The 17,839-nt window shown below is 36.1% G+C and overlaps 1 protein-coding gene across 10 annotated transcripts in view; it reads right to left on the reverse strand.

Annotated features, from left to right (window-relative positions):
- Positions 1-17,839, reverse strand: part of CDH18 (cadherin 18) — a 1,123,620-nt gene that overhangs the window by 337,146 nt on the left and 768,635 nt on the right. For all 10 annotated transcript variants that reach the window (XM_015451232.4, XM_073995099.1, XM_073995098.1 and 7 more), the window contains one exon: positions 13,112-13,595. In XM_015451232.4, the coding sequence (XP_015306718.1) occupies positions 13,112-13,339 (228 nt within the window). In that variant the 5' untranslated portion in view covers positions 13,340-13,595. The remainder of the gene's footprint in view (positions 1-13,111; positions 13,596-17,839) is intronic.

Raw genomic sequence — 17,839 nt, forward strand, 5'->3', positions numbered from 1 at the left:
TTCCCAATGACCCCACAGAAATTAAAAAAAAAAAAAAAAACCCTCAGAAACTACTATTAACACCCCTATGTACATAAGTTAGACAACCTGGAAATATACAACCTCCCAAATTTGAATGAGGAAGATATTGAATCCCTGAATACAATGATAATGCAATCTGAAATTGAATCAGTAATGAGTCCTACCAACCAGAAAAACTCCATGACCACACAGACTCACAGCTGAATTTCACACAGACTCACAACTGAAAAGATGTATAAGGAAGAGCTGGGACCATTCCTATAGAAACTATTTCAAAACAATTGAGGATGACGGACTTCTCCCTAACTCAGTCTATGAGGCCAGCATCATCCTGATACCAAAATCTGTCAGATACAAAACAACAACAACAGGCTGGGCGCGGTGGCTCAAGCCTGTAATCCCAGCACTTTGGGAGGCCGAGGCGGGCGGATCACGAGGTCAGGAGATCGAGACCATCCTGGCTAACACGGTGAAACCTCGTCTGTACTAAATATACAAAAAACTAGCGGGGCGCGGTGGCGGGCGCCTGTAGTCCCAGCTACTCGGGAGGCTGAGGCAGGAGAATGGCGTAAACCCGGGAGGCGGAGCTTGCAGTGAGCTGAGATCCGGCCACTGCACTCCAGCCTGGGTGACAGAGCAAGACTCCGTCTCAAAAAAAAAAAAAAAAAAAAAAAAAAAAAAAAAAAAAAAAAAAAAAAAACAACAACAACAACAACGACAAAACTGCAGGCCAATATTTTTGAAAAATTTATATTTGGAAACTTTTTATATTCAAAAAATACTAGCAAACCAAATCCAGCAGCACATCAAAAAAGGTACTCCACCCATGATCAAGTAGGCTTTATCCCTGGGATGCAAAATTGGTTCAACACTGCAAATCAATAAGTGTGATTCATCACTAAAAACAGAAGTAAATACAAAACCAAATGATCATCTCAATAGATACAGAAAAGTTTTCTGGTAAAATACAACATCCCTTCATGTTAAAGAAACCTCAACAAACTAGGCACTGAAGGAACTTACTTCAAAATAACCGGAGCCAGCTGGGTGCTGTGGCTCACGCCTGTAACCCCAGTACTTTGGGAGGCCAAGACGGGAGGATCACCTAAGGTCAGGAGTTCGAGACCACCCTGACCAATATGGTGAAACCCTGTCTCTAACAAAAATACAAAAATTAGCCGGGCGTGGTGGCACATGCCTGTAATCCCAGCTACTCAGCAGGCTGAGATAGGAGAATCGCTTGAACCCAGGAGACAGAATTTGCAGTGAGCCAAGATCATGTCACTGCACTCCAGCCTGGGTGACACAGTAAGAATCCCTCAAAAAAAAATAATTAATTACTAAGTAAATAATAGGAGCCATCTATGAAAAACCCATAGTGATCAATATACTGAATGAGCAAAAGCTAGAAGTATTCCCCTTCAGAAATATACCAAAACAAAGATGACCACTCACACCACTGCTGTTCAATATAGCACTGCAAGTCCTAGCCAGAGCATTCAGGCAAGAGAAAGAAATAAAAACCACTCAAATAGAAAGAGAGGAAATCAAACTATTTCTGTTTGCAAATGATATAATCCTATACCTATAAAACCCCATAGTCTCTGCCTAAACACTCCTAGGTCTGAAAAACAACTTAAGCAAAATCTCAGGATAAAAAATCGTTGTACATAAGTCAGTAGCACTTATATACAAGAACAACGTCCAAGCTAAGAGCCAAAACAATAATGCAATTTCATTCACAATAGTCACAAAAACATAAATTTTAAAGGAATATACCGAATCAGGGAGGTGAAAGGTATTGACAATGAGAATTTCAACACAATATTCAAATAAATCAGAGATGACATAAACAAATGGAAAAATATTCCATGTTCATGGATAGGAATACTCAATATTGTTAAAATGGCCATACTGCCCAAAGCAGTTTACAGATTCAATGCTATTGCTATCAAACTGTCAATGTCATTCTTCACAGAATTTGCAAAAACTATCTGAAAATTCATATGAAACCAAAAAGAGCTTAAATAGCTTGATGCAGGCATCATGTCACTCAACTTCAAACTATACTACAAGTCTATAGTAACCAAAACAACATAGTACAGGTACAAAAAATGGACAAAAAGATCAATGGAAAAGAATAGAGAGGCCATAAATAAAGCCACATACCTACCACCATCTGACCTTTGACAAAGTCGACAAAAAACAAGCAATGGGGAAAAGGCTCGCTATTCAATAAATAGTGCTAGGATAGCTGTATAGCCATATGAAGAAGGTTGAAGTTAGACCCCTTCCTTACATCCTTTACAACAATGAAATTAAAATCAATTAAGGATTTAAATATAAAATCTAAAACTATAAAAACCCTGGAAGGTGACCTAAGAAATATCATTCCGGACAAAGGTCTGTGCAAAGATTTTATGACAAAGCTGCCAAAAGCAATTGCAAATAAACAGAAAATGACAAATGGGACCTAGTTAAACTAAAGTGCTTCAGCACAGTAAAAGAAACTATGAACAGATTTAACAGACAACTTATGGAATGGGAGAAAATATTTCGAAACTATGCATCACACAAAAGTCTAATATCCAGAATCCATATGAAAATTAAACAAATTAGAAAGAAAAAACATCAAATAATTCCATTAAAAAAAAAAAAGTGGACAAAAGACATAGACATTTTTCAAAAGAAGACATACACCCAGCCAACAAGCATATGAAAAAACACACAACATCATTAATCATGAGATAAATGCAAATTAAAAACACAGTTTGATACCATCTTACTGCAGTCAGAATAGCTATTACTAAAGTCAAAAAATAGAAAAAAAATGATGACAAGGTCAAAAAGGAACGGGAGAACTTATACACTGCTGGTGGGAATGTAAATAAGTTTAGTCACTGTGGAAATCAGTGTGGCAATTTTTCTAAAACCCTAAAGCAATGTGCCATTTCACCCAGCCATTTCCTGTACCCAATCCAAGTATTCGGTAAATGCCCAAAGGAATATAAATCATCCTACCATAAAGACGCATATAAAGATATGTTTATCGCTGCACCATTAACAATAGCAAAGGTATTAAATCAATGTAAATGCCCATTAACAGTAGCCTGGATAAAGACAATGTGGCACATATACACCATGGAATACTACATAGCCATGAAAATGTATGAGATCACGTCCTTTTCAGGAACATGGATAGAGGTGGAGGCCATAACCTGACACAAACAAATGTAGGAAGAGAAAACCAAATACTGCATGTTCTCATTTATAAGTGATAGCTGAACTTTGAATACATATAAACACAAAGAAAGAAACAATGGACACTGGAGTATTTTCAAGAGTGAAGGGTGAAAGGAGCATGAGGATAAGTACCTATCAGGTACTATGCTTATTACCTGGGTAACGAAATAATCTGTACACTAAACCCATGTGACACACAATTTACCTATATAACAAACCTAAAATAAAAATTACAAATAACAAAATAAAATCAGAGCAGGACTGAATGAAATTAAGAACCAAAATCTATAAAAAGAATCAATAAAACCAAATGTTACTCCTTTGAAAGGATAAACAAAACTGATAGATCTCTATCTAGATTAAGAAAGAAAAAAAGAGAGATGATCCGAAGAAGCACAAGCAGAGATGACAAAGGTGACATTACAACCAATCCCACAGAAATGCTAAAGAACCTCAGAGACTATTATGAACAGTTTTATGTAAATAAAATAGAAAATCAATGGGAAATTGATAAATTCCTGGAAACACAACCTCCCGAGAAATTTTAACCCCAAACAGACCAATAATAAGTCCCAAAATTGAGTTAGTAATTAAAAACCAATCAACCAAAAAGAGATGGATTCACAGCCAAATTCTAGTAGATGTATAAAGAAGAGCTTTAAGCTACCAATTTTACAAAAATTATCCCAAAAGATCAAAGAGGAGATACTTCTTGCTAGCTCATTCTACTATGTCAGCATTATCCAGACACGAACAGATGGCAAAGATACAATTAAAAAATAAAACTACAGGCCAAAGCCCTGATGAACCTACATGCAAAAATCTTTTACAAAATACTAGCAAACTTCATCCAGCCCCACATCAAAAAGTTAATTCACCACACTCAAGTAAGCTTTATTCCTAAGATGCAAGATTGGTTCAACATACACAAATCAATAAATGTGAGTCAGTACATTAACAGAATTCAAAGCAAAAGACGTGATTATTTCAATAGACACAAGACAAGCTTTTGATAAAATCCAACATCCTCTCATGATAAAAACCCTCATAAAACTATACCTTAAGGGAATATACCTTGAAATAATACAGAGTTGTCTATGACAAATCCATAGTCAACGTCTTACTGAATAGACAAAAGCCGGAAGCATTCCCCTTGAGATCTGGAACAAGACAGGGCTACCCACTTGCATCACTGTTATTCAACATAGTACTAGAAGTCCTAGCCAGAAAAATCAGGCAAGAGAAAGAAATAAAAGGTATCCAAATAGGAAAAGAAGTCAAATCATCTCTCTTCAATAATCATATGACTGTATACCTAGAAAATCTAAAGATTCTACCAAAAGGTGCCTACCACTGATGAATGGCTTCAATTAAGTTTTGAGATATAAGTACAAAAAGCAGTAGTATTTCTAAATACCAATAATGTTCAAGCTGAAAATCAAAATAATTAAAAAATCCCATTTGCAATGGCTGCAACAAAAATAATGAAAAACATAGAGAAATATCTGTTCAATGAGGTGAATGACCTCTACAAGGATAACTACAAACCACTGCTGAAAGAAATAAGAGATGACGCATAATAAATGGAAAAACATTCCACATTCAGGGATTTAAAGGATCGTTATCATTAAAGTGGCCATACTGCTCCCGAGCAATCTACAGATTTAACATAAATTATTTCAAGCCACCAATGTTATTTTTCACAGAACTAGGAAAGAACTACTAGACAATGTATATGGAAAAACAACATCAAACAAAAGCCCAAATAGCCAAAGCAATCCTTACCAAAAAGAGCAAAGCCCAAGGCATCACATTATTCTACTTCAATCTATGCTATACTACAAAGCTACAGTAACTGAAACAGCATGGTAATGGTACAACAACAGACACAGAAGCTAATGGAACAGAATACAAAACACAAAAATAGAGCCACACACTCACAACCATCTGATCTTTGACAAAGTCAACAAAAACAATCAATGGGGAAAGGATTTCCTATTTAACAAATGGTGCTGAGATAATTTGCAATCTATACACACAAGAAGGAAACTGGATCCCTATCTCTTCTCATCTACAAAAATTACCTTAAGATAAAGTAAATAATTAAATGCAGACCTCAAATTATACAAATCCTAGAAGAAAATCACAGACATTTATTTCTCGACATAAGTCTTGGCAAATAATTTATGGCTAAGTCCTGAAAAGCAATCGCAAAAAAAAAAAAAAAAAAAAAAAAAAAAAAAAAAATTGACAAGTAAAATCTAATTATACTAAAGAGCTTCTGCACAACCAAAGAAACTATCAACAAAGTAAAAAGACAAACTACAGAACAGGAGAAAAATTTTGCAAACTGTGCATCTCACAAAGGTATAATATCTAGAATCTGTAAGGAACACAAAAAATGAAAAAGAAAAAAAAAACATTAAAATTGGCATAAACAGACATTTTTCAAAGGAAGACACACAAATAGCCAACAAGCATGTGAAAAATATTCCTCATCACTAATTAACAAAGAAATGTAAATCAAAACCACAATAAGATACCATCTCACACTAGTCAGAATAGCTACCATTAAAAAGTTAACAAATAATAGATGCTATCAGGACTGTGGAGAAAAGGGAACACACACACTCTTGGTGGGAATGTAAATTAGTACATCCAATATGGAAAGCAGGTTAGAGATTTCTCGAAGAACAAGAAATAGAACTGCTGTTCAAACCATCCAACCCACTACTGGATATGCACCCCCCTTTCCCCAAAAAAGTTGTTCTAACAAAAAGACAAATGCACCCATATGTTCATTGCAGCACTATTCACAAGAGCAAAGATACGGATTCAATAACCTAGGTGTCCCTCTCAATGGTGGATTAAATAAAGAAAATGTGATACGTATGCATCATGAAGTACTACACAGCCACAAAAAAGAACAAAATCATGTCCTTTGCAGCAATGTGGAATACAACTGGATGCCATTATCCCAAGTAAGCTAACACAGAAACAGAAATTCAAATATGTATTTTCACTTATAAGGGGAAGCTGAACACAGGTACACATGGACATAAAGATAGGAACATTAGACAGGGGACTACAAGTGGGGGTGAAGTAGAAAGAGGAGGAAGGGTTGAAAAACTACCTACTGATTACTGTGCTTACTACCTGGGTAATGGGTTTGATCACACTCCAAACCTCAGCATCACACAATATACACATGAAACAAACATGCACATGTGCCCTTTGAATCTAAAATAAAAGTAAAAATTGTTTCAAGTCTACTTAATTGTTTCAAGTCTACTTAATGTAAAATATAACTATAGATGCAAAAATTTCAATCAAGTTCAAAGATAATTTGGAATAATCTTACCTAATTCATCTGTTAAAAAACATTCTTTTAATACCAGAACTGCATTTTATGAGTATTATTTTATGTCTGTTGACAAAACATTTGCTGGCATTTCTGTGACGGAGGAAGACAAAAGATACTTTTCAGCTTTTTGGAGTTATCCCTTCTCATGTTCACAGTAGTCACAATAATTCTATATTTTATACAAGAGTGCTACGAAATTTCTTTTGGTGGTTTTGTCATGAAGTTTTAGCACATGCCTATGTCCTGAATGGTATTGCTTAGGTTTTCTTCTAGGGTTTTTATGGTTTAGGGTTTTATATTTAAGGCTTTAGTCTATCTTGTGTTAATGTTTGTATAAGGTGTAAGGAAGGGGTCCAGTTTCAGTTCCCTGCATATGGCTGGCCAGTTTTCCCAGCATCATTTACTGAATAGGAGATCTTGTCCCTATTGCTTGTTTTTGTCAGGTTTGTCCAAGATCAGACAGCTGCAGATGTGTGGTGGTATTTCTGAGGTCTCTGTTCCGCTCCATTACTCTATATGTCATTTGGGTACCAGTACCCTGCTGTTTTGGTTACTGTCGGTTTATAGTATACTTTGAAGTTAGGTAATGTGAGGCCTCTAGCTTTGCTTTTTTGCTTAGGATTCTCTTGGCTATACGGGGTCTTCTTTGATTCCATATGAAATTTAGAATCTTTTTTTTTTTTTTTCTAATTGTGTGAAGAATGTCAATGTAGTTTGATGGGAAGAGCATTGAATCTATAAATTACTTTGGGCAATATGGCAATTTTCACAATATTGATTCTTCCTATCCATGAGGATGGAATGCTTTTTCATTTGTTTGTATCCTCTCTCATTTCCTTGAGCAGTGGTTTGTAGTTCTTGAATAGGTCCTTCACAACCCTTGTTGTGAAGTATTCCTAGGTTAGCTGTATTCCTAGGTATTTCATTCCCTTTGTAGCAATCATGAATGGGAGTACATTCATGATTTGGCTCTCTTTTTGCCTGCTGTTCGTGTAAAGGAATGCTTGTGATTTTTGCACACTGGTTTTTGTATCCTGAGACTTTGCTTACCAGCTTAATGAAATTTTGGGCTGAGATGATGGGGTTTTCTAAATATAAAATCATGTTGTCTGCAAACAGAGACAACTTCACTTCCACTCTTCCTATCTGAATACCCTTTATGTCTTTGTCTTGCCTGATTGCCCTGGCCAGAACTTCCAATACTATTTTGAATAGGAGTGGCGAGAGAGGGCATCCTTGTATTAGTTTTCAAAGGAAATGCTTCCAGCTTTTGCTCATTCAATATGATATTGGTTGTGGGTTTGTCATGAATAGCTCTTATTATTTTGACATATGTTCCATCAATACCTAGTTTTTTGAGAGTTTTTAACATGAATGAATGTTAAATTTTATCAAAAGCCTTTTCTCTATCTATTGAGATAATCTTGTGGTGTTTGTCTTTGGTTCTGTTTATGTGATGGATTATATTTATTGATTTGCATATGTTGACCCAGTCTTGCATCCCAGGGATGAAGCTAACTTGATCTGGGTGGATAAGTTTTTTGACGTGCTGCTGGTTCGGTTTGTCAGGATTTTACTGAGGATTTTTGCATTGATGTTCATCAGGGATATTGGCCTGAAGATTTTTTTTTGGTTGTGTCTCTTCCTGGTTTTGGTATCAGGATGATGCTGGCTTCATAAAATGAGCTAGGGAGGAGTCCCTCCTTTTCAATTGTTTGGAATAGTTTCAGAAGGAATGGTACCAGTTCCTTTTTATATTTCTGGTAGAATTCAGCTGTGAATCCATCCAGTCCTGGGATATTTTCTTTTTTTTTTTTTTAATTGGTAGGCTATTAATTACTGACTCAATTTCACAGCTTGTTATTGGTCTATTCAGGGACTTGACTTATTCCTGGTTTAGTCTTGGTAGGGTGTATATAACCAGGAATTTATCCATTTCTTTTAGATTTTCTAGTTTATTTGCGTAGAGGTGTTTATAGTATTCTTTGATGGTAGTTTGTATTTCTGTGGGGTCAGTGGTGATATTCCTTTTATCATTTTTTATTATATCCATTTGATTCTTCTCTCTCTTCTTCTTTATTAGTCTAGCTAAGAGTCTATCTATTTTGCTAATTAAAAAAAAAAAAAAAAAAAAAAAAAAGAAAAAAAACCAGCTCCTGGATTCATTGATTTTTTGGAGGGTTTTCGTGTCCCTATCTCCTTCAATTCTTCTCTGATCTTAGTTATTTCTTGTCTTCTGCTAGCTTTTGGATTAGTTTGTTCTTGCCACTTTAATTCTTTAAATTGTGATGTTAGGATGTCAATTTGAAATCTTTCTAGCTTTCCGATGTGTGCAGTTAGTGCTATACATTTCCCTCTTAACACTGCTTTAGCTGTGTCCCAGAGATTCTGGTGTGTTGTCTCACGGTTCTCATTGGTTTCAAATACCTTCTTGATTTCTCCCTTAATTTCATTATTTACTCAGGAGTCATTCAGGGGCAGATTGCATGAAATTGTAATTCCATGATTTTGTGTGTTTCTGAATTCTGAGTTCCAATCTGATTGTAATAGATGCTGGCAAGGCCCTAGAGAAATAGGAACAGGTTTACACTGATGATGGGAATGTAAATTGGTTCAACCATTGTGGAAAACAGTGTGGGAATTCCTCAAGGATCTAGAATCAGAAATATCATTTGACCCAGCAATCCCATTATTGGCTATATACCCAAAGGACTATAAATCATTCTACTATAAAGACATGTGCACATGTATGTTAATTGCAGCACTATTTACAATAGCAAAGACATGGAACCAACCCAAATGCCTATCAATAATAGACTAAATTAAGAAAATGTGGTACATATATACCATGGAATAATATGCAGCCATAAAAAGGAATGAGATCATGTCCTTTGCAGGGACATGGATGAAGCTGAAAGTCATCATCCTCAGCAAACCGACACAGGAACAGAAAACCGAACACCACATGTTCTTACTCATAAGTGGGTGTTGAACATTGAGAACACATGGACACAGAGAGGGAAGAAACACACACCAGGGCCTGTTGGGGGGTGGGAGTGAGGGGAAGGAACATAGAAGACAGGTCAATAGATGCAGCAAACTGCCATGACACACATATACCTATGTAACAACCCTGAACGTTTTGCACATGTATCCCTTTTTTGTTGTTGTTGTTGTTTGCTTGTTTTTGTTTTTTAGAGGAAATGAAGAAAAAAAGAGTACTTTGAAAATAAAGAATTGGTTCACTATGAATGTATTTATAAATGTGAGGTTAAATTAATTTTCTAAGCAAGTTAAAATAATGGCACAGAAGATAATTATTTTAAGCACATAGTAATTGCCAAGCTTTGCAGTTTTTATTTTTTTATTTTTAGTTATGCATTTATGTTACAGGGGGTGTGTGGGAGTGAGAAAAAAAATCTGTACAATTAAGTTAGAATTGCCCATAAAGGCAAATTAGAAAAAAGTAGAAAGACTAAGAGTGAGGTGTCCCTGGGTCAGATGAGGAATAAGAGGACTCACTTTCATGTTTGACCTTTTATACCTGTGCGTTTGTCCATCCATACTACAGACAACAGAATGGAAAATAGTTTTACAGAACTTCTACAAACCTGAACAGCATCACAAACCTCCATCGCCTCCTGATATGTGAGGAGCTCTCAACCATATGTTCATTGGCACCATATGTTCATTCGATTCCAGAAAGATTGTTTAGAACTGATCTTCCTATTGAGGCTTCATCTTTTACTAAAACTAGGCGAGCCCAAAAAACAAGTTGCCTGAATTTCCCTCCCTTTTCCAAAAAGTTTTGTTTCTGTTTCTTAGTTAGATTAAAATTTTAAGAAATATGCATCATAAAATATTTTTAATAATAAAATAGTTTTCCTCTTGGTTTATTCCAAAATGAGCAATTTTAATGATACTTTTCTTGTGCTACTTTCAAGGATGGAAAGCATACAGAAAAAGGATATGACTGAACTAATTTACACTCCCATCTACCATGGAAAAGTGTTCCTATTTCTCTGCATCCTCTTCTGCATCTGTTGTTTCCTGACTTTTTAATGACTGCCATTCTACCTGGCGTCAGATGGTATTTCACTGTGGTTTTGATTTGCATTTCTCCAATGACCAGTGATGATGTGCTTTTCTTCATATGTTTGTTGCCTGCATAAATTTCTTCCTTTGAGAAATGTGTTCATATCCTTTGCCCACTTTTTGATGGGGTTGTTTTTTTCTGGCAAATTTGTTAAAGTTCTTTGTACATTCTGCATACTAACCCTTTGTCAGATGGATAGATAGCAAACATTTTCTCCCATTCTGTAGGTGGACTGTTCACTCTGATGATAGTTTCTTTTGCTGTGCAGAAGCCCTTTAGTTTAATTAGATCACATTTGTCAATTTTGGCTTTTATTGTCATTGCTTTTGGTGTTTTAGTCATGAAGTCTTTGCCCATGCCTATGTTCTGAATGGTATTGCACAGGTTTTCTTCTAGGGTTTTTATGGTTATAGGTCTTACATTTAAGTCTTTAATCCATCTTGAGTTAATATTGTATAAGGTGTAAGGTGATTCCTCAAGGATCTAGAACCAGAAATACCATTTGACCCAGCAATCCCATTATTGGGTATATACCCAAAGGATTATAAATCATTCTACTATAAAGACACTTGCACACGCATGCTTACTGCAGCACTGTTCACAATAGCAAAGACTTGGAGCCATTCCAAATGCCCATCAATGATAAATTGGATAAAGAAAATGTGGCACATTTATACCAGGGAATGCTATGCAGCCATAAAAGAAGGATGAGTTCATGCCCTTTGCAAGGACATGGATGAAGCTGGAAACCATCATTCTCAGCAAACTAACACAGGAACAGAAAACCAAACACCACATGTTCTCACTCGTAAGTAGGGGTTGAATAAAGAGAACACATGGACACAGGGAGGGGAATATCACACACCGGGGCCTGTCTGGGGGTCATGGGGTAGGGGAGGAATAGCATTAGGAGAAATATACCTAATGTAGATGATGGGTTGATGGGTGCAGCAAACCACCATGGCACGTGTATACCTATGTAACAAACCCGCATGTTCTGCACATGTATCCCAAAACTTAAAGGTACAATTTTTTTAATAAAAAGGATTTTGAAGTTCATAACCCAAATAAATTTCTACTAATCTATTATGTTTTGATGTTATTACATTTTTAAAAATGTATTTTATGAAATACTTGGTAGGAAAAAAAGCATACGATGAAGACAGAGCTTTTGTCTCATTTTAATATGCATATGAGAATATGATACAATTGTTTTAGATCTTTTTTTTATGTTCTATATTCTAACTCCACAGCTCCTGCCTTGTATAGAAAATGCAGCTGTAACCCAGTCCCTGTTGGACAAGGGGTGGAACAGATGGCTTGTGATCCTGTACTGCCTACACATTAGGGAAGCACCAAGGCTTAGATGGAATACTATTTTTTTTAGTACTAACAGTGCTAAAGTGAGAATAAATCATCAATCAGGGGGATGGAAGCCACTGAGCCTACAGTCACAGAGATTCTACTGCTGTGCTTGCTGTTTCTCCCATAGGTCCTGAATAAACTGAAGTGCGGCCGCTTCCAAAGACCAGTAATTAATCAGAAGGTCTCTCCAATTTCCAGTTTGTTCTCAACCCTAGAGCCTAGATGACACACGTTTAAACTCTTCCATGCTACTGACCACATAATTTCCTGAACAGTATGATCAGCCATTAAATTTTCTTGTCTGCATTTTTGAGAGAAAGGGAATTTGACCTGAAATTACTGATCATTTTGTCAACTTCATTCCATTGTGATTTTTTTTTCAAAGCCTATATATCCAGTGCATACTTAATCTATATTTAAAAGATATCAATATTTTTATGAAATTTAACGTTGGGGGTTGGAAAAATATTCATATGCTATTAAAGGTTAACTTAAATAAGAGTACATCTCTAAAAATTAATAGAAAATATTAGATATTTTCTACTATTTAATTATGATATTAGAAAATGTGTATGATATTTTCTTGATAGAGCATCTTCTTTTTAGCCACATGTGCAGGAGCAATATATGAAAATAGCAGTAAATATCAGTGTACCAATAAGTGACATGTGAATTCCAATATACCTTCAAGGTAATAAAGGAAAAATTACTACTTAATTGTGTGTTCCATTAAGTCTTTCCAATTTACAAGAGAGAAAAGAAAAAGTAATATACTTGTTATGAATATTCAGTCTTGTATGTATGGGCCAATGTTTAGAGAGGTATAATATGATGAATAATGTTTCCTTTTTACAATTATTATTTTGAGCTCTCTAGTATAAGTCGTAGTTTCTATAGCATAATTTGCTCTACAACATCATTTGCTTCATATGTCTATCTCTTCAAATATTTCTCCAACATCAGCTCATCTTACCCCACAATTTCTCAGGATAGGAAAAACAGCAAAACAACCAAAAACTTACCTTTCCAACATACTGAGGATCTGGTCCCATATGTTCTTCTAAAACAAAGAACTGATTCCATACCCATCCCCTTTTGGGACGATGGTGGACTTCGGTCTCACCTTCAATGTGTTTGGTTTGGTTTCTCGTCACCTTGATGGAGCTGTGGTGAGCGGTTCCATAACACCTCTGCACAAAACAGAGACACACCAGGACTGGACAGATGCAAGATGTGCTCGTAATTTTCATTGTAAGGTAACTTTCCAGTTCACCGTTTTCCTTCTTTTCCTTGTCAGCCACCAATGCTTAGTGGGCATTCAAGAAAGAAGCCAGAGCATCTTTAGGAAGGACAGTCCAAAGTAAATTGTTTAGCGTGTCCATGATTTAACTGTCCATCAGGGAAAGGTCAGATCACATTTACATTCTGAACCCCTTGGAAAATCAAAGCTGTAGTTGTCTGATTCCAACTCTTCACAGTAGTTGAACACAAGCAACCATTTTCAACCTAATGGAAAGAGAAAATTATCTGTGTTACAAAACATGTTTTTTTTAACTATTTGCTCTGAATACAAACGATACTATTTTGCAATGTGATACTGATAGGCAAAGAACATACACCAATTCTTTAGGACACATCCAGAAACCTATACACCTATATGTCTACATGCATTTTTACATGAACCTTCCTATTTGTTCCATTAATTCTCAATTATAAATGTATGTATAATTCTTGTTTTTGTTAGACATAATACAATGTGTTATATATAATACACATTAATTACCTACTGTATGAGACTCATCAAACTTTGACAAAATATCCCAAGGCCTGAAAAATTGTCACAGACCATAACAGCAATCAAATAGGTACTGAAAGTGCTCAGTAAGTAAAATGGAAGAAAATAAAAGAACAATGAAAAAGGTGGCTGAAAAAAAAAATGAATGCAAGTGAAAATTACTCCAGGCTTGGGGAACAGATTGGACGAGTTGAGTGTGAGTAAGAATGCCAATTTGGCTGAATTATAAATTGTGTAAATTTTGATAGGTCCTGCATATCTACCCAGGGTATGGACTTCACACACTGACAAGGCAGATTTTCAAGCTAGGAAATTACATTACTAGGCTTGATTTCTAGTACACATGATTCTAGCAATTATCTAAAGACAGGATTTAAAAAAGGAAAAAAATAGTGGCAAATAAACAGAGGAAAAATGTTTCGATTTTTAAAATAAAAATAAATAAATAAACGTTGAAGACATGAGTGTAGGTTATACTATGATTGGGAAACAAAGTAAAACATGAAAAATATTTCTGCAAAACTAATGACAGGATTTGGGAGAGACACGAATGACTGAAATTTGGGCCAGGCACAGTAGCTCACAACTGTAATCCAAGCACTTTGGAAAGTTGAGCCAGGCAGATTACTTGAGGTCAGGAGTTTGAGGCCAGACTGGCCAACATGGTGAAACCTCGTCGCTACTAAAAATACAAAACTAGGTGGGCGTGGTGGTGCATGCCTGTAATCCCAGCTACTCGAGAGGCTGAGGCAGGAGAATCACTTGAACCCAGGAGATGGGTGTTGCAGTGAGCGGAGATTGTACCATTGTACTCCTGCCTGGGTAACAAGAATGAAACTCTGTCTCAAAAAAACTACAATAAAATAAAAAGAATGACTGAAATTATAAGCTTATTTAAAGCATATAAATTTTGCATCAAGTTTTGCTGTACTGTTATATATGTGTGTTTGAATATGTGTTTAGGAAGGTTACATTGTTTCAAGAATATGGCTATTTCATTTAGTAAAAAATATTAAATAAATCACTTTCTCATTGCATGCAATTCATCCCTGTACATCAGCACAAACTGAAATGTAGATCTGAATAAATAACAAATTGACATGACAGTATAATTAATTTATAATACTGAAAACAAATAATCAGTTACAGCATGATTCTCTTACACAGTCGAGGACAGATTTGGTCACGAAGGAAAAAAGTCGCATGAGACTCAAGAGCAGGGCATTTTTCTCTGAGTATTTCTTTCCATAAATGAGGGTTAATAATAGCACTTACTTCACCTTTGTGCTAGAATTGTATAGGATTAGAAGAATTGGAATTTCATTTTTATCATTTGACAAATATAAAATTTACCTTTTAAAATATTTTCTGAAAGCAAAGGTATTCTTCCCTCTAGCTTAAATCAAAACAACTTCAAAACTCTCCTAAAATATAAGAGAGAGCAATACTATTCTAGCTCCAACATGGCAAGAGCACTGGAAAGAGAGTCAGAAATCACAGGTTTTATTTTCTGACAGTTTACTTACTATATGAATTTATGTGAACCATCTCATTTTTTTCAGTCTCACTGTCCTCATTTATTAAAATTTGTGGCTGGAATAACTGTATTTAATATTCTTTCCAGCATTTGTAATAAATTATTTGAATAAGTTTATATTAAACTTTTTATTTCCCAAGAGATTCTTAATTTTCAAATCATGACTTTCCCCCAAAAAAAAAAAAAAAAGAAACTTTATCTAGTTTTTCTTCTTAGAAGCCAAGTTGTTGAAGATATAGAAGGTGTTGTATTTTAATACTTTCACACCATTTGGTGTGATTTTCAAATAAAATTAACATCTTTGCCCTTCATGCAAAGTTGTTTAACAAAGCATAATTTATGAGTACAAGGTGAAGAAAGTGGCTTTTGTAATGAATTACAGATATGTAAAATGAGTGTTTTCTTTACAATACTGATTGTGAGTCATTCCGAAAATACATAAATGCATTTTGATCTACATATGCTTTATATGTTTATGAATCTCTATTATGACAATTATGAAAAGAGATAGATATATACTGTGCTATGGAATAAAAGAACAAATGTAAACATCCCTACAGTGCTTATGGAGATAATTTTATTTACTATATAATAAGAGGACAAAACTTCAAATATAAATTTTTTTGCATTACTGCAAGAAATCCACCTCTGCATAGGTTAGAAAAAATTGAAATGCAAATAGTAAGAAAATAAACCACTGATTGAGACCAATACAATAGAAATATGTGGTAGACATTTTCCATTTTATGACTGAGCAGTGTTCAAAGACCCTTCTGTTTTCATGGAAGATTCCAATATGTGAATTCTGATAAACCGAGCCCTAACTTTCACCACTAATCACTTAGGCACAGATATGGTCTGGCTCTGTGTCCCCACCTAATTCTCCTCTTGAATCGTAATCTGAATTGTAATCTGAATTGTAATTCCCATTTTGGCAAAGGGATCTCATGAGAGGTGATTGTATCATGGGGGCTGTTCCCTCATGCTGTTCTCTTGATAGTGAGTGAGTTATCACAAGATCTGATGGTTGTATAAGGGGATCTTCCCCCTTCACTCTGCACTTCTCTCTCCTGTTGCCTTGTGGAGAAGAACATGTTTGCTTCCCCTTTTGCCATGACTGTAAGTTTCCTGAGGCCTCCCCAGCCATGTGGAACTGTGAGTCAATTAAACCTCCTCGCTTTATAAATTACCCAGTCTTGGGTATTTCTTTACAGCAGCATGCAAATGAACTAATACCTTTTTACCAGTAGAGTGGGGTTCTGCTATAAAGATACCCAAAAATGTGGAAGTGACTTTGGAACTGGATAACAGGAAGAAGTGGGAACAGTTTGGAGGGCTCAGAAGAAACTAGGAAGATGTGGGAAAGTTTGGAACTTCCTAGACACTTGTTGAATGGTTTTGACCCACATACTGATAATGGATAATGATGTGGATAACAAAGTCCAGATTGAGGTGGTCTCAGATAGACATCAGGAATTTTTTGGGAACTGGAGAAAAGATCACTCTTGCTATGTTTTAACAAAGAGACTGGTACCATTTTGTCTGTGTACTAGAGATCTGTGGAACTCTGAACTTGAGAGAGATGGTCTGACATTGGAACTTATGTTTAAAAGGGAAGCAGAGCATAAAACTTTGGAAAATTTGCAGCCTGATAATGTGATAGAAAAGAAAAACTCATTTTATGGAGAGAAATTCAAGCCAGCTGCAGAAATTTGCATAAGTAACAAGGAGCCAAATGTAATTCACCAAGACAATGGGGAAAACGTCTCCAGGGCATGTCGGAGACCTTCATGGCAGCCCCTCCGATCAGAGGCCCAGAGTCCTAGAAGGGAAAAAACAGTTTCCTGGGGCAGGCCCAGCGCCTTGCTGTTATGTGCAGTCTTGAGACTTGGTGCCCTGCGTCCCAGCCATGGGTAAAAGAGACCACGGTACAGCTCAGCTTGTTGCTTCAGAGGGTGCAGGCACCAAGCCTTCCACCAAGTGCTTGGAAGCACCAAGTGGCTTCTACATGGTGTTGGGCTTGCGGATACACAGAAATGAAGAACTGAGGTTTGGGAATCTCCACCTAGATTTCAGAGGATGTATAGAAACACCTGGATGGCTAGCAGACTCCCACATAGAGTCCCCACTGGGGCATTGCCTAGTGGAGCTGTGAGATGAGAGCCACCGTCTTCCAGAACCCAGAATTGTAGATCCACTAACAGCTTGCACTGTGCATCTGAAAAAGCTGAAGACTTTCAATGTCAGCTGTGAAAGCAGCCAGAGCAGGGGCTTGCATCCTAAAAAGCCACAGGTGTGGACTGCCCTAGGCCATGGGAGCCTACCCTTTGCATCAGTCTGCCCTGCATGTGAGAAATGGAGTCAAAGGAGATTATTTTGGAGCTTTAAGATTTAATGACTATCACACTTGAGTTTGGA

Source organism: Macaca fascicularis, chromosome 6 (assembly GCF_037993035.2).
Source record: "Macaca fascicularis isolate 582-1 chromosome 6, T2T-MFA8v1.1".
Classification (NCBI taxonomy): Eukaryota; Metazoa; Chordata; class Mammalia; order Primates; family Cercopithecidae; genus Macaca; species Macaca fascicularis.